The sequence below is a fragment of the Microcaecilia unicolor genome, chromosome 6 (genome assembly GCF_901765095.1).
Source record: "Microcaecilia unicolor chromosome 6, aMicUni1.1, whole genome shotgun sequence".
NCBI lineage: Eukaryota > Metazoa > Chordata > Amphibia > Gymnophiona > Siphonopidae > Microcaecilia > Microcaecilia unicolor.
Genome location: NC_044036.1, coordinates 246,748,307 through 246,769,131, shown reverse-complemented (window position 1 = coordinate 246,769,131; position 20,825 = coordinate 246,748,307). Strand labels below are relative to the sequence as shown.

At 47.2% G+C, this 20,825-nt stretch overlaps 1 protein-coding gene across 1 annotated transcript in view; it reads right to left on the bottom strand.

Moving 5' to 3' along the window:
* MAN1B1 (mannosidase alpha class 1B member 1) overlaps positions 1-20,825 on the bottom strand; it is a 262,777-nt gene that overhangs the window by 189,722 nt on the left and 52,230 nt on the right. The window contains exon 3 of the mRNA XM_030207057.1: positions 15,641-15,783. Within this exon, the coding sequence (XP_030062917.1) occupies positions 15,641-15,783 (143 nt within the window). The remainder of the gene's footprint in view (positions 1-15,640; positions 15,784-20,825) is intronic.

Genomic DNA, 20,825 nt, shown 5'->3' with positions numbered 1-20,825 from the left:
CGGCAGCGTCGAGAGGAGAGGTCCCCCTCTGTAGTAGAGGTACCGCCACGGCAGGGTGCCAGCACTTCGGTGCAGTCTCCTGGACCCGAACAGCTTCCGGCACCGACACCTCTACCGGCCCCTTCGCCTTTCCCGACAGCGGGCCTGGACGAGTGCCTCCGAGCCATCCTTCCGGGGATCCTGGAAGGGCTGATGCGCCAGACTGTGCCGGTGCCGGGGGTGCTTGCGCCCTCGGCGCCGTTGATGGCGGCGCCGGCGTGCTCTAGCCCGGTGCCAAGGCCTTCGACGCCGCTTGTGGCGCCGGTCTCGACCGCCACGCAGGTGGAGTCCCCATCGACGTCGATGGAGGGAGCTTCATCCCCGCCGGCGCGGGAGTCCACCGCTCGACGACGCCACCGAGGACTCGGTGCCTCGAGCCGGGCCCGGTTGAGGACTGAGCTGCAGGAGCTCATGTCCGACCCCGAGGAAGAGGCCTCGTGGGAGGAGGAGGAGGACCCCAGATATTTCTCCTCAGAGGAGTCTGTGGGCCTTCCCTCCGACCCCACTCCTTCACCAGAGAGAAAGTTCTCGCCACCTGAGAGCCTCTCCTTTGCCTCCTTCGTTAGGGACATGTCTATTTGCATTCCCTTTCCTGTGGTCTCTGTGGATGAGCCGAGGGCTGAGATGCTCGAGGTCCTCGACTATCCATCACCACCTAGAGAGTCCTCCACGGTGCCGTTGCATAATGTCCTCAAACAGACACTGCTTCGGAACTGGTTGAGACCATTATCTAATCCCACCATCCCCAAGAAAGCAGAGTCCCAATACAGAATCCACTCGGACCCAGAGTTAATGCGGCCCCAACTGCCTCATGACTCGGCGGTCGTGGACTCTGCTCTCAAGAGAGCACGGAGTTCGAGGGATATCGCTTCGGCGCCCCCGGGGCGGGAGTCTCGCACTCTGGACTCGTTTGGGAGGAAGGCCTACCAATCTTCCATGCTCGTGACCCGCATCCAGTCTTACCAGCTCTACACGAGCATCCACATGCGGAATAATGTGAAGCAACTGGCGGACCTGGTCGACAAGCTCCCTCCGGAGCAGTCCAGGCCTTTTCAGGAGGTGGTCAGGCAGCTGAAGGCGTGCAGAAAGTTCCTGTCCAGGGGTATATATGACACCTGTGACGTGGCATCTCGTGCTGCGGCCCAAGGTATAGTGATGCGCAGGCTCTCATGGCTGCGTGCCTCTGACCTGGACAACCGCACCCAGCAGAGACTGGCCGACGTCCCTTGCCGGGGGGATATTTTTGGTGAGAAGGTCGAGCAGTTGGTGGACCAACTACATCAGCGGGAAACCGCCCTCGACAAGCTCTCCCACCGGGCGCCTTCAGCATCCACTTCAGCAGGTGGACGTTTTTCCCGGGCCAGGCAGGCTGCGCCCTACGCCTACAACAAGCGTAGGTACACCCAGCCGGCCCAAAGGCCTCATCAGGCACAGGGACAGTCCCAGCGCGCTCGTTCCCATCAACAGCGTGCGCCTAAGCAGCCCCCTGCGTCTCCACAGCAAAAGCCGGGGACGGGCTTTTGACTGGATCCATGGGAACATAGCCGCCATCAAAGTGTCCGTACCGGACGATCTGCCAGTCGGAGGGAGGTTAAAACTTTTTCACCAAAGGTGGCCTCTTATAACCTCCGACCAGTGGGTTCTCCAAATAGTGCGATGCGGATACGCCCTGAATTTGGCCTCCCCTCCACCAAATTGTCCTCCGGGAGCTCAATCCTTCAGCTCCCAGCACAAGCGAGTACTTGCAGAGGAACTCTCCGCCCTTCTCAGCGCCAATGCGGTCGAGCCCGTGCCACCCGGGCAGGAAGGGCAGGGATTCTATTCCAGGTACTTCCTTGTGGAAAAGAAAACAGGGGGGATGCGCCCCATCCTAGACCTGAGAGGCCTGAACAAATTCCTGGTCAAAGAAAAGTTCAGGATGCTTTCCTTGGGCACCCTTCTGCCAATGATTCAGAAAAACGATTGGCTATGTTCCCTGGATTTAAAGGACACATACACTCACATCCTGATACTGCCAGCTCACAGACAGTATCTCAGATTCCGTCTGGGCACACGGCACTTTCAGTATTGTGTGCTGCCCTTTGGGCTCGCCTCTGCCCCACGGGTGTTCACCAAGTGCCTCGTGGTGGTTGCGGCGTATCTACGATTGGCTGGTCAAGAACACTTCGGAGGCAGGAGCTCTCCGGTCCATGCAGTGCACTATTCACCTCCTGGAGCTGCTGGGGTTTGTGATAAATTACCCAAAGTCCCATCTCCAGCCAGTCCAATCTCTGGAATTCATAGGAGCTCTGCTGAATTCTCGGACTGCTCAGGCCTTCCTTCCCGAAGCGAGGGCCAACAACCTCCTGTCCCTGGCTTCCCAGACCAGAGCGTCTCAGCAGATCACAGCTCGTCAGATGTTGAGACTCCTAGGTCATATGGCCTCCACACTTCATGTGACTCCCATGGCTCGTCTTCACATGAGATCTGCTCAATGGACCCTAGCTTCCCAGTGGTGCCAAGCCACCGGGAATCTAGAAGATGTCATCCGCCTCTCCACCAGTTGCCGCACTTCACTGCACTGGTGGACCATTCGGACCAATTTGACCTTGGGACGCCCATTCCAAATTCCACAGCCCACGAAAGTGCTGACGACGGATGAGTCTCTCCTGGGGTGGGGAGCTCATGTCGATGGGCTTCACACCCAAGGACTGTGGTCCCTCCAGGAAAAGGATCTTCAGATCAACCTCCTGGAGCTCCGAGCGGTCTGGAACGCACTGAAGGCTTTCAGAAATCGGCTGTCCTGTCAAATTATCCAAATTCGGACAGACAATCAGGTTGCAATGTATTACATCAACAAGCAGGGGGGCACCGGATCTCGCCCCCTGTGTCAGGAAGCTGTCGGGATGTGGCGTTGGGCTTGCCAGTTCGGCATGCTCCTCCAAGCCACATACCTGGCAGGCGTAAACAACAGTCTGGCTGACAGACTGAGCAGAGTCATGCAACCGCACGAGTGGTCGCTCCATTCCAGAGTGGTACGCAAGATCTTCCGAGGGTGGGACACCCCCTCGGTGGACCTTTTCGCCTCTCAGACCAACCACAAGCTGCCTCTGTTCTGTTCCAGACTACAGGCACACGGCAGACTAGCGTCGGATGCCTTTCTCCTCCATTGGGGGACTGGCCTCCTGTATGCTTATCCTCCCATACCTTTGGTGGGGAAGACCTTACTGAAGCTCAAGCAAGGCCACGGCACCATGATTCTGATAGCGCCTTTTTGGCCCCGGCAGATCTGGTTCCCTCTTCTTCTGGAGTTGTCCTCCGAAGAACCGTGGAGATTGGAGTGTTTTCCTACTCTCATCTCGCAGAACGACGGAGCGCTGCTGCACCCCAACCTTCAGTCTCTGGCTCTCACGGCCTGGATGTTGAGGGCGTAGACTTCGCTTCGTTGGGTCTGTCTGAGGGTGTCTCCCGTGTCTTGCTTGCCTCTAGGAAGGATTCCACTAAAAATAGTTACTTTTTCAAGTGGAAGGAGGTTTGTCATTTGGTGTGAGAGCAAGGCCCTAGAACCTCGTTCTTGCCCTGCACAGAACCTGCTTGAATACCTTCTGCACTTATCAGAGTCTGGCCTCAAGACCAACTCAGTAAGGAATCACCTTAGTGCGATTAGTGCTTACCATCTTCGTGTGGAGGGTAAAGCCATCTCTGGAGAGCCTTTAGTCGTTTGATTCATGAGAGGCTTGCTTTTGTCAAAGCCCCCTGTCAAGCCTCCTGCAGTGTCATGGGATCTCAACGTCGTCCTCACCCAGCTGATGAAACCTCCTTTCGAGCCACTGAATTCATGCCATCTGAAGTACTTGACCTGGAAGGTCATTTTCTTGGTGGCAGTTACTTCAGCTCGTAGGGTCAGTGAGCTTCAAGCCCTAGTAGCTCATGCTCCGTATACTAAATTTCATCACAACAGAGTAGTCCTCCGCACTCACCCTAAGTTCCTGCCAAAGGTGGTGTCAGAGTTCCATCTTAACCAGTCAATTGTCTTGCCAACATTCTTTCCCAGACCGCATACCCGCCCTGCTGAACGTCAGTTGCATACATTGGACTGCAAAAGAGCATTGGCCTTCTACTTGGAGCGGACACAGCCCCACAGACAGTCCGCCCAATTGTTTGTTTCTTTCGACCCCAATAGGAAAGGGGTCGCTGTCGGGAAACGCACTATCTCCAATTGGCTAGTAGATTGCATTTCCTTCACTTACGCCCAGGCTGGGCTGACTCTTGAGGGTCATGTCACGGCTCATAGTGTCAGAGCCATGGCAGCGTCGGTGGCTCACTTGAAGTCAGCCACTATTGAAGAGATTTGCAAGGCTGCGACGTGGTCATCTGTCCACACATTCACATCACATTACTGCCTCCAGCAGGATACCCGACGCGACAGTCGGTTCGGGCAGTCGGTGCTGCAGAATCTGTTTGGGGTTTAAATCCAACTCCACCCTCCAGGACCCGAATTTGTTCTGGTCAGGCTGCACTCTCAGTTAGTTGTTCTTCGTAGGTCAATTTCTGTTATGCCCTCGCTGTTGCGAGGTTCAATTGACCCGGGTTCTTGTTTTGAGTGAGCCTGAGAGCTAGGGATACCCCAGTCGTGAGAACAAGCAGCCTGCTTGTCCTCGGAGAAAGCGAATGATACATACCTGTAGCAGGTTATCTCCGAGGACAAGCAGGCTGATTGTTCTCACCTACCCTCCCTCCTCCCCTTTGGAGTTGCGTTTTGATCATTTTTGCTTGTCATTCAACTGAGCGGGAACAGTCGCGCACGGGCGGGAAGACGGCCGAGCATGCGCGGTGGGCGTACCCCTGTGTGCGGGACCGCCCGCAAAGTTTTGTTCCGGTTGGTGGGGGCTGCCGTGGACGTCAACCCAGTCGTGAGAACAATCACCCTGCTGTCCTCGGAGAACACCTGCTACAGGTATGTATCATTCGCTTTCCCTCAGTACTCCAGTATTTTCCCTATTGTTCATACCATGCCAGTTTGCAGACCTTAGAAATACACTGGCTCTAGATGTAGAAATGCTGTTATTTAGGAGGCAAAATGGCAGACAGTGACAGCAAGTTGTTTCTTATCTTCCAGAATAACCGGTTAGTTTTGTGTTTTTCATAAGAGTTACAGGAATGAGCCTTACTTTTAAAGCAGGGTACATTGCTCAGAGATTATCTCAGACTCTAAGATGTACTGTTAATGCTCATCTCAACACTTTTCATTGTGTCAAACACAGCCTCCTTCAGAAGTCTGTAGGGTATAATATCAACAAGAAACATATACACTTTCATATGTTGCTTGCCGATGTTACACCTTACAAATTTCTGAAGGATATGTTTTTGACACATTGAAAGGGCTGAGATGAGCATTAACAGTATACCAGTTTACCATGAGCAATAGCTGGAAAAACACTTCCCTAGAACATCAATACATCTTCTACTGGGGAAAAAAGAAGAAAATATAACCACAGCATAAAAGGAGCTCGGCAACCCCACCACCCAAACTTCCATCTTCCTACAACAGCACGAAAGAAGCTCGGGGACCCCACCACTTCTAACCCCACACACACACAAAGGGTAATTCTATAAGGCACCTATATTTAGGCATCTGATAGGAGCCTGTTCTATAAAGGAAAGTAGGCACCTACAGTACAGAGAAACATACATCACCGTTTCTTTTTTTTTGTGGTGTTTATTGTGCACAATGTCTGGCTTCTTAAGGGGACAGTTTAATTTTTGTCTACATATATGATTTATTTGTATTTATTAACCTTAACAGTAGAATAACATAGCTACGACACTACTTTATCTTAAATTAAAAATAATATTTTTCTGTGTGGTCTGGTCATTTATTTTTCCTAATCATGTTAATTCCAGTCCCTGGGTCTGCTTTCTTCTGTCTTCTCTTAACTCTCTTACCAGGGTTTCCTGTCCATTTGTCATTTTCTCTCTGCTCCTGTCTCCTTCCGTTCCTCCACTACATCCATCTCCAGCATTTATCTTTCTTTTTCAGTTTCTTCCATTTATTTTTCAACCTCTCTGTCCAGATTTCATTATTACTAACCAGTCAAGTCCTCTCTTTTTATTACACTTACCTATAGGTTTCCATCTGTTACCCTCACCCCGGTCCTCTTATTCCTCAGTCTTTCACTAACTCCTCCTATTCTATCCTGCATCTCCTTCCATCCCCTTTCTCTCCCACTCTTCCATCCAGCATCTCCACACTCCCTCCCTCTCTTCCATCCAGCATCTCCACACTCCCCCCCTCTCTTCCATCCAGCATCTCCACACTCCGCCCCTTCTCTTCCATCCAGCATCTCCACACTCCGCCCCCTCTCTTCCATCCAGCGTCTCCACTCTCTCCCCCTCCTCCATCCAGCGTCTCCACTCTCTCCCCCTCCTCCATCCAGTGTCTCCACACTCCACCCCCTCTCTTCCATCCAGCGTCTCCACTCTCTCCCCCTCCTCCATCCAGCGTCTCCACTCTCTCCCCCTCCTCCATCCAGCGTCTCCATTCTCTCCCCCTCCTCCATCCAGCGTCTCCATTCAATCCCCCTCCTCCATCCAGCGTCTCCACTCTCTCCCTCTGTTCCATCTAGCATCTTCACACTCTCCTCCCTCCAGCATCTCCCGTTTCTCTCTCCCCATTCAATCCAGTGTCTCTCCTTCCCCCTTCCATCCAGAATCTCCCCCTCCTTTACATTGTCTCCCCCTTTCTTCTCTCTATTCAGTGTCTCCCTCTTTCCATCTATTCCTCTTTCTTCACTCCTGTCTTCTGTGCCCCACCTGCAGGGGCAACCATCTCTTTTCTTTCCTTCCTGCTCCCCCTCACTCTAGTGGCCATCATCTCTCCCTCTCTCTTCCCTTCCTCCTGCTCTCCTGCTGGCCCACCCCTGGAGGTTCAGCAAGTGTCCCTTTCTCTTTCCTTTTACTGGTGTGTGGCCCTTTCCCCTCCACAGGTCCAGTATCTTTTCTTGTTCCTCCTTCCCCATAATCACTGCTTCTCTTCTCTTTCCCGCCCTAAATATAGATGCCCATCCTTAGCCCATCCCTCCCTCCTTCCGACGGATCCAGCATTGCTCTGCCTCCCATCCCAACGAGTCCTGGCATCTCTTCCACCTACCCACTGTCTCAAGGCCCAGCACCTCTCACTGTCCCACTCCCCAGTGCACTGCAAACCTTGACTGTCTGGTTAGTAGCGTTGAAGATGCTCCTTCCGGCTGGCGCAGGCCTCCTTTCCTCTGCTGCAGCCTGCCCACCTCCTCTGAAACAATTGGCAGCGGGCAGGTTGCAGCGGAGGGAGCATCTTCAATGCTGCCACCCAGACAGGCAAGGTTCGTAGAGTGCCAAGGGGGGGAGGTTGGAAAATGAGAGGTGCTGGGCCGCTGAATGGGGAGAATAAAGAAAACAGAGATATGCTAGACCTAAAGGGTGGAGAGCAGAGCTAATGATGTTAGTGCTGGTGTCACAGCTCCTTTTTTTACCCTTACTCCTGCCCAGGTAGGGCAGCTCATTTGGGAAGGGGGGGGGGGGCAATGTCAAAGTCGTAGAAGTTCTCTGCAAGCACAAGGTCAAAATCTGTTCCTGAGCCTTGCCCTTTCATGAGCCAAGCTGCAAGACAAAACTATGACGGGACTAGCATCCTCACTGGTCCTCGCATCAACAGACCCTCAAACAAATGGGTCCCCCAATGTCAACCAATCTGGAGCTATCAACACTAATGAGCCTCCATGGACTTCAATCTTTTGGATGATCTGACCTAGAAGTGGCCACTGAGGGAAAACAGAGGAGTCTGGAAATCGACCATGAGTAAACCAGAGGGCCTATGCCCTCCGCCTTGCGATCCCTCCTATAACTGAAAAACCTGTCCACCTTGGCATTGAGGGCCATCGCCTTCAAATTCATCACAGGTAGACCTCACTTGTTGACTATCAGGATGAAAGCATCCCAACTCAGTTTCCATTCCTTAGGATTCAGAACATTTCTGCTCTGAAAGTCCATTTGAACATGGTCTACTCTGGCCACATGAGCCGCTAACAAATCCAACAGATTACTTTCTGCCCAGGCCAACGGAAGGGCCTCCTCTTCAACCACCTGGCAACTCTTTGCACTCCCTGGCAATTCACATATGAGATAGCAGTAGCATTGCAGAAAGCACTCTTACCTACCTGTCCCGGAGAAGAAGATGAAATGGCTGAAATGCTAGACCTATCTTCCTGGGCGCTAAACAGTTGATAGACCATCAACATCCCTGAGCCACCTATCCCAAACACTAGGCACCCCATCCAGGGAGACTGGCATCCATGGTAACCACTGTCCATCCTGAAGCTCCAAGCTCATTCCCTTGATCAAGCTGGGAATGTGAAGCCACCTCTTCAAATTGGACTGCACTTTGACACAGAGAATCAACCTCACTACCTAGTCTTATGCATTATTCATTGTTATGTATCTTATACTGTTTATTTTTTTTAATTTAAAGATTTTTTATTGTACAGTCTAAATAACAATCACAGAGAGACTTAGTCTCTTGAACATTTTCAAAATCTTCAACATACAAACTGTGTCAACATCCATTTTTATATACATTTCCCCCCCCCCCCACCCTCCTCCCCCCTCCCCTCCCCCCTCTCTCTTAACACCTTCCACAGCCCAATCTCCCTTCCCTATCCCCCTATGAGCGGCTGTATCTATTCCCCTACATCTCCTCCCAGTATTTTCCCCAGCTGTATCCATTCTTCTGCTTTCCCTGACGTTTATCTGTCAATTTTTCCAAACCTATCATTAGTCTTAATTTTTCCTTCCAATCCTGCTCCGTGGGACCTTTCTTCTGTTTCCATTTAATTGCTATGTTTGTTTTTGCTGCTGCTAGGCATATCCTTTTTATTCTACATTGCCATTTCTTCCCACCTTTGTTCCCATAGCCAAGTAGACACCATTTGGGATCACATGGAAATCGCTAGAGTTATGAGTCCTGTGATTAGCTCCCAAAACCCCTTTATAATCAAGCATTCCCACCATATATGAAAGTACTAGCCGTTATGCCCGTTAAAACGGGCGAAATTTCCAGCTACCCTCCTCGCCAGGTCGCCGCCGCCCCTCTCCCCGAGGTCGCAGCTACTGTCCCCCCCCCCCCCCCCGGAGTCGCCGGCCCGGGCCCTCTCTTCGCGATTCAATTTACAGCGCCGAAACCGCAGCAGGCAGATCAGCTGAGCTGCTGTTGGCCTTCCTTCTCTGCCTGTGTCCCTCTCTCGTGTGACGTAACGTCGGCGAGGGCGGGACAGAGGCAGGGAATGAAGGCCAACGGCAGCTCATCTGACCTGCCTGCTGCGTTTTCGGCGATGTAAGTTGAATTGTGAAGAGAGGGCCCGGGCCGGGTGGAGGGGGAGCGGCGGCGGTGACTCCGGTTGGGGGGGGAGCGGTAGCAACCTCGGCGGTTCCCTCCCTCCCCTTCGCGCAGTTTCCCTCTCTGTCCCGCCCCGCGTCATCACGTATTGACGCGGGGGCGGGACAGAGAGGGAAAGTCTCTACTGCGCATTTGCAGGTGAGTACGGTCACTCACAATTTATATGTTTGATGTTCCCTTCTCTCGCTCACATCGCCATCATACATCCGTAGCTTCAGGGTACATTGCTTTTATTCTGTCTGGGGTGTAGTACCAACGGCTCATGATCTTATAGGCATTTTCCTTAATTAGTACGCATACTGAAGCTTTTTTAACTTCCAGACACATTCTTTTCCATTCACTCTCCCTGAACTCAGTTTTAAGATCTTGTTCCCAGGTTTTCATATATGGTAATTTTGTAAATCTTGTACCCCTAATGTGTTCATATAGCTTTGAGATTCCTTTACTTCCCTCAGTGATTGCCCCCCATAGATTCTCAAATTTTTCATTCTCTAACCAGTCCCCTTTATGCCAATGTTCCTTTATTATATAGCCTTTGACTTGAAGACAAGCATATAGGTCAGTCTCGGCTTATACTGTTTATTGTAGGCCACATTGAACTCAAACTTGTTTGGGATAAAGTGGGATATAAATGTCACAAATAAATAAATGTCAATACTTATGTTCTTATGTTATGTTCCATTGGAAAAAAAAAAGCTTGCCCAGAAGCATGTTGAACCAGATATCCCGATATACTAAGCTCTGCGAAGGCATCAAATCATTCAACCTGAGTGGCAAACACAAAGGCTTTCCAGAAAGGACATCACCCGAATTAACCAATCATCCAGATACGGGTGCACCAGGATGCCCTCTCTCTGCAGGGCTGCTGACACATCTGAGGGGCATTTTCAAAAGAAACGTCCAAGTTGCGATTTGGACGTCCTTGCAAAACGACGAAATCCAGGGGCGGGAAAACCCGTATTTTTTTTTTTAAAGATGGACGTCCATCTTTCGTTTCGAAAATACCGTCAGAGACGTCCAAATCCTTAAATCTGGACATCCCTAGGCATGGACGTTTCTGCGAAGGAGGTAGAACGAGAGGACATGAAATGAGATTGAAGGGGGGCAGACTCAAGAAAAATGTCAGGAAGTATTTTTTCACGGAGAGAGTAGTGGATGCTTGGAATGCCCTCCCGCAGGAGGTGATGGAAATGAAAACGGTAACGGAATTCAAGCATGCGTGGGATAAACATAAAGGAATCCTGTTCAGAAGGAATGGATCCTAAGGAGCTTAGCCGAGATTGGGTGGCAGAGCCGGTGGCGGGAGGCGGGGATAGTGCTCGCAAGACTTATACGGTCTGTGCCAGAGCCGGTGGTGGGAGGACTGGTGGTTGGGAGGCGGGGATAGTGCTGGGCAGACTTATACGGTCTGTGCCAGAACCGGTGGTGGGAAGCGGGGCTGGTGGTTGGGAGGCGGGGATAGTGCTGGGCAGACTTACACGGTCTGTGCCCTGAAAAGGACAGGTACAAATCAAAGTAAGGTATACACAAAAAGTAGCACATATGAGTTTATCTTGTTGGGCAGACTGGATGGACCATGCAGGTCTTTTTCTGCCATCATCTACTATGTTACTATGTTTCTGACTTTCGGTGATTTTCGAAACCAAAGAAGTCCATGTCAAAAACGTCCTAATGCAAGCCATTTGGACATGGGAGTAGCCAGCATTTGTAGTGCACTGGTCCCTCTGACATTCCAGGACACCAACCAGGCATCCTAGGGGGCACTGCAGTGGACTTCATAAAATGCTCCCAGGAACATAGCTCCCTTACCTTGTGTGCTGAGCCCCCCAAACCCCACTACCCACAACTGTACACAACTACCATAGCCCTTATGCGGGGGAATGGGGCACCTAGATGTGGGTACAGTGGGTTTGTGGTGGGCTTTGGAGGGCTCACTGTTTCATCCACAAATGTAATGGGTAGGAGGGGTATGGGCCTGGATTCACCTGTCTGAAGTGCACTGCAGTACCTATTAAAACTGCTCCTGGGACCTGTATGCGCTGTCATGGACCTGAGTATGACATCTGAGGCTGGCATACAGGCTGGCACAAAATGTTTTTAAAGATTTTTTTTGAGGGTGGGAGGGGGTTAGTGACCACTGGGGGAGTAATGGGAGGTCATCCCTGATTCCCTCCTGTGGTCACCTGGTCACTTCAGACACCTTTTTGTGCTTTATTCATAAGAAAAACACGTCCGGGTGAAAACGTCCAAGTGTTCGTCAGGGATGTCCTTGTTTTTTTTAGATTATGGGTCAAAGACATCCAAGTGTTAGGCACGATCAAGTCCCACCTTCGCTACACCTCCGACACGCCTCCTTGAAATTTGGACGTCCTTGCGACAGACTGCAGTTGGAGACGTCCAAAATCGGGTTTCAATTATACCGATTTGGATGTCTCTGGGAGGACGTCCAATTTATGTCAAAAGATGGACGTCCTTCTCTTTCGAAAATGAGGTCAATCTATCATCACCTTGGAAAGCTTAAGGGAAGCCGTTGCCAGACCAAAAGGAAGCAAACAAAATAGATAATGCTGTCCTAAAACTGCAAAGCAAAGAAACCTGTGGTGCCCCTCACAGATCATAATATGAAAATAGACTTCTGTTAGGTCCAAAAATGTAATGAATTTCCTTCTGACTGCCACAATAACAAAGCGAAACGTCTCCATGCAAAAACCAGGAACATTTAGGGCCTGATTCACTATTTTCAAATGCAGAACTGGAAGCAACGTTCCTCCCTTTTTGGACACCACAAAATAAATGGAGCATCAACTGGAGCCCTGCTCGTCAAACAGAATGGCATGCACTGCCTGCAGGAGGATCAGCCTTTATAAAGTCTCCCTAAGGTCTCTTGCTTTTTGCCTGGTCCTGCAAGAGAACTCCAAAAAGGCCTCCGGCAGAGGTTGCACAAATTCCAAGGCATACCCCTTGCAGATTACTTCAAGAACCCACTGGTCTGACATAATCTGGGCCCATCTTTAGTGAAAGCCTCTCAACCAAGCCCAAGCTCTCATGGCTACTGGAGGATGAGTTCCAACACCTCCATTGGGTCCCACGGCACTGTTCCATAGAACCAGAATATAATGCCAAGCCTCCCTGGGCCTACCTCTACCTGAAATCCCTTTATCCACCAGTTTAGGCCTAGCCTCTGGCAATCTAGAGACCTTTGTGTCCCCAAGACTCTTCACCAATTTATCAAGCCCCTCACCAAATCACACCTGCCGACTAGCCACGCAACCATAAGGACTTTTGAGCTACCACAATGAGCGCCATGGACTTGGTCTAAGCCTGATACAAATCATGACTGCATCCACCAAAAAGTAATATCCCATATTAATTTTAACAGCTTCCTGGTCCACCAGCAGCCACTCATCAGACTATCTAAAACCTTCTCCAACCAACAAAAACAAGCTCTAGTCACTAGACCTCTGCAAATTGCCACCTGAACTGCCAAGGCTGACAAATCAAAATATTGTTTTACCAAGAACTCCATTCTACTGTTTTGAACATCCTTCTGAGCCGTGCCCCCATCCACAGTGAATGGGGAAACTACATCATCTACCGTAGGTCTTAAGGTTTCTCTATCCTGTTCCAGGATCAGATACAGTTTAATCATAAAGCATGCCACTATAAAGGGTGCATCCTGGAAATTCCATTGCATCTTAATCACGCCTCTGATATCCTGATGCATCAGAAAGCGATTTGGTGGGCTTGCAAATGCCTTTTAAGAAAGGATTCCCTCATGGGGTTCCACAGCGGTGGATTCTCCTTCAAAATTTAAAACTGAAAGACACAGGTGTTATAAGTTCCTGTAGCTCATCTCTGTGAACAATACAGACCACCGAGCAGTCCTCACCTGAGGGCAGGTCCTCCATCCAGGCTTCTTCCCCAGAAAACTCTCTAACATCTTCAGAATCCTCATCCAGAGCTTATTCCTCTTCAGACTGAAGAGAGCCAGAGTTCAGAAACTCCTCTTCTCCCCATTCTAAATGCTGATATTTGGTGGACCCCCCCTTCCCGATGGCTTTCATACTCGAGTACCAGCTGTTCACCAGCGTTCCTCATACTAAAGGCCTTGTACATACCTAGAATGCACAGTACTGCTCAACAGACCTGTGAGAAGAAATAATGCGTTCAGCGGCAGGGGCTGATTATGGACCGATGAGGAATCCAAAATGGTAGCAGTTCCTACCACAGCTGAAACCGTTAGAATGTCAGGAGGATGTGTAACACATGAGGAATCCAACTCCTTTTGTGGGCTTTCTGCCCCAGAAAGAAACCCGAAGCCACCCCTGCAGGATGCACAGCTGCCTTAACGCTTCAGTAATACTTGCATAATCTTGCTGCATCAAGTTCCTGGCACTGACAGGTCACACACTTGTGGAGCCTGTCGGTACTCATGGCTGCACTCGGCTCACCCATTGCCAAGGAAAAAGCGCACCAAACCCTGCACCAGGACTGACAAAAAAAAAAAAAAAAACAGACGGCCTCCACCAAGACAGCAAAACTTTTTTTTTTTTTTTTTTTTTAATTGAGGCTAGTCCCAAAGGCACTCAACGTTCCTTTACCTCCACTGAGGTAGACCGAACAGAGGCAAAAGCAGTCTTGTGCTCCTCCGGAGACGGTAAGACGGAAGGGAAATTCCAGCACTAACTGGGGGGGGGGGGGGGGGGGGGGGAAACCTTGGCTACCAAAGTGTAACACCCCTGGGGTACAAGAAACCCCCACACGTCTCAGCCCCTATCCAGACACTAGCACTGCTCCAGAGTAATAAGAGGAAGAATTCGCTCTTTTTTTTTTTAATAAGCTAAGGACCCAAGGGGAAATGAGAAAATACTACTGAAGAACCTGGGATATTCCCCCAAGATCTACCAGACAGATGGAACTGCACACCTATCACCTGCTGGAAACTGATGACTCAGAGGGACTGCACAGGGCAATGATAGGCTCATTTAGAATTCTAGAATTCTCATTCTCCACCTGCTGGTAGAAGTACATAACCCATCGGTCTGGGCCAGACTGGAGGGTGATAAGGAAGCAGTATTTCAAATCTGTTTACAATATAACTATTGGCTTACAAAGAGCTACACTGTACCCCACTGTCAGCAAGCTGAAATTCATTCAAGCAGATATACAATCAATGTTTCTGTCAAAGCAGCAGGTTGCTGCAATGGTCTTGTTTAAATCAGAAGATATTCAGGTTTCACACTGTTTCCTTCTTTCTTTCTGCCAAATGAGGGCTGTTAAGAAGTATGAAGGAAGGGGGTTCTTGCTGCCACCATAGAAAAGGAATACGTGTAAATCAAACAGGAATAACTATTTGTGTATGTCTATGACATTTACTTGACAGGATATTTATAGCACCTTGCAGTTGTAGTACGGACAAATGGAAAATAGTCTTTTCAGCTGTTAAAAACTATCTGGTTTACTTAGAAATTTCTTTCAACTGTCTTTCAGGTTGCCTCCCATTCCTTAATATAATACAGGTAATTATTCCCCACAGGTATTTTTTTTTTTTTTAAATTTAGTGACATCTGTATTAAAAATAAAACCCAGCATAACATTAAAAAATACAATCAATTACAGAATGCAGAACAGCTGTCAAAAAATTCAGACATTGTATATCATATTTTATATATTTTAAACTACACTTCAATATTCCCCACAGGTTTCTCTCTCCAATTTCTGATTTTAAGTTTCAACAACAAAAATAGCATAAAGGAAATACGAAAAACCAAAAAAATCAGAAGTGGAGGACTATAGAACAAGAATGCAAAACGGTAGCATACACACACAGGTATTCTTCCCTATTCAATTAATACTTTAAAACAGTGCTGGCACCTTCTCAGTCAGAGCTCAGGACCCCCCCCCCCCCCCCCCACACACACACTTAAAAAATACATCCTTACCAAGCAAAGTGTTTAAATTTGTGTTTAGTGTTTGGTTATACGTCACTGACTTTCTGTACCACAATGCACTACAGCTTATAGCATAATAGTTATAAGGTTCCAATTTATTCAAGTTAAAACAATTATTATTCATGGAGTATGAACAAATCTACCAGCACATGCAGCCTTCTGATAAAGTTTTCATTTCACTGCTCTATTTGTTGCATACAAGAGTCCTATGATGTAACCAGAATGAAAGTCTCGAGAGTACCTGAGGTGGAGATTCTGGCGGGTCATTAAAATGAGACTCTTCCCCTGCTTTACGGGGTTCTGCTAGAACAGCTGGTATGGCTGGCTTCAATTCGGGGATTTCAGGATCCGAACCATGTTCTTCTACCACTCGATTAGTCAAAGCTAAATACAAAAATTCAGCTCTTCAAGTTTTACAGTGTAAAGTACAATAATATAACATATGTGGTGGTGGTGGAGTTAATTTCATAAGAAGATGCCAATGTGGGATGTTAAAAAAATAAAAATAAAAGGCAGCATCTGTTTTAAAATAGTAACATAGGCATCTTTGTGGCTTTAAAAAAAAAAAATATGCACTCAGAACCAGTCCAGTAATGCACAAATCCTTTAGGTGTGTTGTGTGTGTGTGTATAAAGGTATTTCACAAAATATGTGCATACACTTCACCCAAACAATGCTCCATGGGAATGCCTAAGTGCACTCCTGTCAATGCTCTTATTTATACACACAAAACTGCACAGATGAATACACAACAGCTTGAATGCATGCAAAAAGTGTTCCATAAAATTACCCCTAAGTCAGACAGGTATGCGGCACACATACCTATATATGTAATCAGATTGCCGACCAAGTTCAAATACATCTGAATTCTGGTTAAGCAGTACTGGCAGAAGGAAAACTGGAGTACGAACTCCAGCACTACCCCATCTATCCTGTGGAACCAGTGCCATAACTGCTGGGAAGAAGGTGGTGGGGCAACAGGAAAGGGAGGGTCATAATGTTCTCTTTCACTGTAACTATCAGCATGTAATATTTTCCAAGACCCTTACATGAAACACACAGGATTACTAACACTGTCCCAAAGTTTCCCACTCACTACTTTCCAGCCTGGAGCTGAAAACTCCCCTTCCCAGACCAGTACTGGCATGTAAACTAGATTATTGTATTTCAGTTTAAGAAAGGAAAAAGTGAGAGACTACATAAGGAACCCTTAAGTGCAAAATGCTACTGGTAAATGGCAGACACACTCCCCTGCAATGGACTGGGAAAAAGTGTCAGATTTGTAGTTCTGACACTCCCAAACAGTTCCACTGATTAAGACCCAGATACACAAAGGTCCCCGTAAAGAATCGCTCTGTATTTCCAACTTGGTAAAAAATTACCGATTTGGAAATACAGGAGATTCCCAAAGCGAATAGCATGCAAATGAGCTGCTCGCTGCTTTTGCAAACAGCTTATTTGCATGTGATGGGGGGAAGCCAGTCTGCCAGCTGAGCATGCGCAGAACAGCCAATCCCTAAGCATGGCTGCTCTGCGCATGCTCAGAACGGCGCTTGTATACAGCTTTCATACACGCAAAGAAGCTGCATGTAAGAAAGACAGTGTAGCTGCTTTTTTTTTTTCCTGTGCTTGGCATCTTCCCTGTGGGCTGGAACAGCAGGTGACAGGCCGGCCCTTGCTGGGGCTCCGCAGCGGCTGACAGGTAGACCTGCTTCCCCGCTGCCAGGAAACAAATGGCACCCACCTCCAGGGGGAAATAAACAGATTCGGGATTCGCACAGCCCATGTGGAAAAGCTCTGGTGCATCGTTTCTCCTCTTCTCCTACATGGAACAGTGAAGAACTGTCAGGACCGACAGCTCCAGACCTCCTGTTAAATTTTCCACGGTAAAGGTAGGGGCTGCTTGTGTGCATTACTTGGAAAACGGCTGTGCATCACTTTGCATACACATTTGTATAGTAATTAGTTCTATAATGACTTTACATACAATTTTCAATAGCTGCTACTGTGACAGGAAAAGAACTCCGAGAACTCTTTTGTGCATGTCTCGCTGTACTCCGTGCTAGCTAAACTGGCTAGAACCAGTGTAAAAACCACATTGCTGGCTCATTAGGTTTTGTGCATCTGGGTCTAAGTCGTTTGCAGAACCTGTGCAGTGTAGCAGAGTAACAAGCAGCACTAGTCTGTATACTTTAGGGGTAATTTTATAAAGCTTTGTATGCATGCAAGGCATATTTTACATGCAGGAAATGGCTCAAAAACTGGTATGGGGGTATATGGGCATAGTAAGCAATTACTGTGCACTGAAAGAAAATGCCTTCTTACACCATCTACATGTAGGCTTTCCAAAGGGAATAGGTTGGGCTGAGTTGCAAAGGGACCACCATAGAAAATCGAAGTGATTAACATGGATTAATGACAAGGTCTGTAGGCAATGCTGCACAAACCTCCAGCCTATCAAGCATCTTTTTAAACTGTTGGTGCCATCTGTATTCAGATTTGCAGAATGCTTCTACTGGGATGGAACTTCTCTGTGTGATTGAGAAAGCATTTTGAAAGCTGCCACTGATTTGTGCTTGCTATTTGCAGAGAAGTCTGTGCTTCATACATTATCCCTAATGAAGCCATGATTGTGGTGACATTCTGGCCTCCATTGGAACTTACTGCCTGTTGGAGATATTGTTAATGGAGACATTTAAGCCTAAGATAAATATCTGAAGTTTTCATATACCACATTAAAAGCTTGATCTGTTTGTTATTGATGGATAGGGGGTTTTATGACAAATGACAGAGAAAGCCCTAGCTAACCACAGTAAGAGCCCATTCTATAATTTCATCTGGGCACCCAGATTCCATTATAGAATTCTAGCTTAAAACGCCATCGACAACACCTAACATTTACATGGCCGCAGTTACACAAACCATAAATCTGGCATAACTGTGGTTGTGTAAATTTGCAGGGGCATGAATCACTGACAGTATTCTTTAAGTTGCATGAATTAAATGGCAGCACTGCCTATAGCCCACCCATGTGAATGATCCCTTGCATTTACTTATGCATGCCCTTATAGAATAGTACTTAGTTGCCTTGTTTCGACTTAGTCGCCTAAGTCTACACTTATCTAGAAAAACATGAATTAATGGGACAGAGTCAACATAGATTCAGCCAAGGAAAATCTTGCCTCACCAATCTGCTTCATTCCTTTGAATGGGTGAATAAAAGTGGATAAAGGTGAGCCAGTTGACATACAGGCATATTTTGAAAGCACTTAGCCTTCCAAAGTTCCATAGGTTTCTATGAAACTTTGGAAGGCTAAATGCTTTGAAAATATGCCTCTTAGTATATCTAGATTTTCACAAAGTGTTCTTTATGAAAGACTCCTAAGAAAATTAAAAACCCCTCCCTCTATCTGCTCCCAATTACCTCATTTCAGCATTTGCTGCAGTGAAATGTATTTTGTATCAGAGATGATTTTTGATTTTAAGAGGCCTAGCTCTTAGCCTGGGCCATTGGCCTGTATTTCACTGAGAGCAAGGGCTAGCATATTTTTACAATGTCCTGCTGTGGACTGGGAACTGGTTAAAAGACAGAAAACAGGAAGTAGGGTTAAATGGCCATTTCTCTCAATGGATGAAGGAGAATAGTGGAGTGCAAAACAAAAAAAAAACCACCGAGGTGGAGGAACAAATGACTACTATGAGATCCAAACAGGAGACAAAGTAGGTGAAGTAGTTAAGTCTTCCAAACCTAGGACACTCATAAAGTTATGTATTCACAAAACAGTTAACGGAACGTACAGCTTGGGTCCTAGCTGTGCATTCAATAAGGATTATTTTGTGAATACATCTCTATACGAGTGTCTTGGGTTAGAAGACTTCCCTACTCTTATCTCCTGAGTAGTGGAATGCCCCTGGGATCTATACTGGGATGAGTGCTATTTACCATATTTATAAATAATCTGGAAAAGGGAATGGTAAGCGAGGTGATTAAAGTGCCCTTTTACTAAAGCTTAGCATAAACTGAAAGACATTATCACCTGCTAAGTGTTCCGTGGCACACAGGTGTAAAATAGGATGTGCAGCAGTTAGTGCACTCTAATGTCCATTACTGTGCATTAAGCTATTTAGTAAAAGGAGCCTTAAATTTGAAAATGGCACAAAACTATTCAAAGTTGTTAAATCGCAAGTGGACTATGAGAAATTGCAGGAGAAAATTGGAAGACTGGGCATCCATACAGCAGATAAAATTTAAAGTGGACAAATGCAAAGTGATGCCTGTTGGGAAGAATAATCCAAATCATAGTTACTTGATACTAGCTTCCACTTTAAGAGTAACCATCCAAGAAAAAGATCTGTCATCATGGACAACAAATAGAAATCTTTTGATCAGTGTGCGGTGGCAGCCAAAAACGCAAATAGAACATTAGGAATTATTTGGAACGGGATACAAAATAAGAAAGAACGTTATGATGCCTCTGTATCACTCCATGGTGCAACCTCACCTTGAGTACCATGTGTAAAATTCTGGTTGCTGTGGCTCAAAAAAGATATAATAGAATTAAAAAAAGGTTACGAGAAGGGTGATTAAAATGATTAAAAGGGGATAGAGCTCCTCTCATAAGAGGAAAGGTTTAAAAGGTTAGGGTATTTCCGCTTGGAAAAGAGATGGCAATAGGTAAACATGAATTGATTGTTTACTGTTTCAAAAAGTACAAAGACTAGGAGACACTTCATGAAGTTACATGTTAATGCTTTTAAACGAATAGGAGAAAATATGTTTTCACTCAATGAATAGCTAAGCTCTGGAACTCATTGTCATAGCACAAGGTAACAACAGTTAGTGTACCTGGGGTTAAAAAATTTTGGACAAGGTCCTGGAGGAAAAATCCATAATCTATTAAGATAAACATGGGGAAAGCCACGACAAGTTCCCAAGGTCGATAGCATGGAATTTTGCTACCATTTGGGATTCTGCCAGGTATTTGTGACCTGGATTGGCCACTGTGGAAGAAGGATACTGGGCTAAGATGGACCATCGGTCTGACCCAGAATGGCTATTCTTATGTTCTTACTTGCCAAAGTGATGGTATTCTGTACACTTATATACACAAGTGGCATGTAAAAGCAGATGTCCTGGTATGGAATTGTCCTTCAGATGAACAGTTTAAGCTGTTGCAGCTCTAAGGTCTTTTTTCTTTCATATATATGTATACATATACGAGTCTTGTTGTGATTGTTAAAATTAAGCATTATAAAACTACCCCTCGTAAAAAGGACAGTCAAATGAATTGTTCCAACTGACATCCTCCCATCTAAAACTTAAAAAATTCTATACACCATGCATCTTATAATCTGACTACAGATAGAGATTTTAGCAAGAGAATTTGCTTAGCTGAAATAAAACACTTGTCTGTGTTTAGCCACCT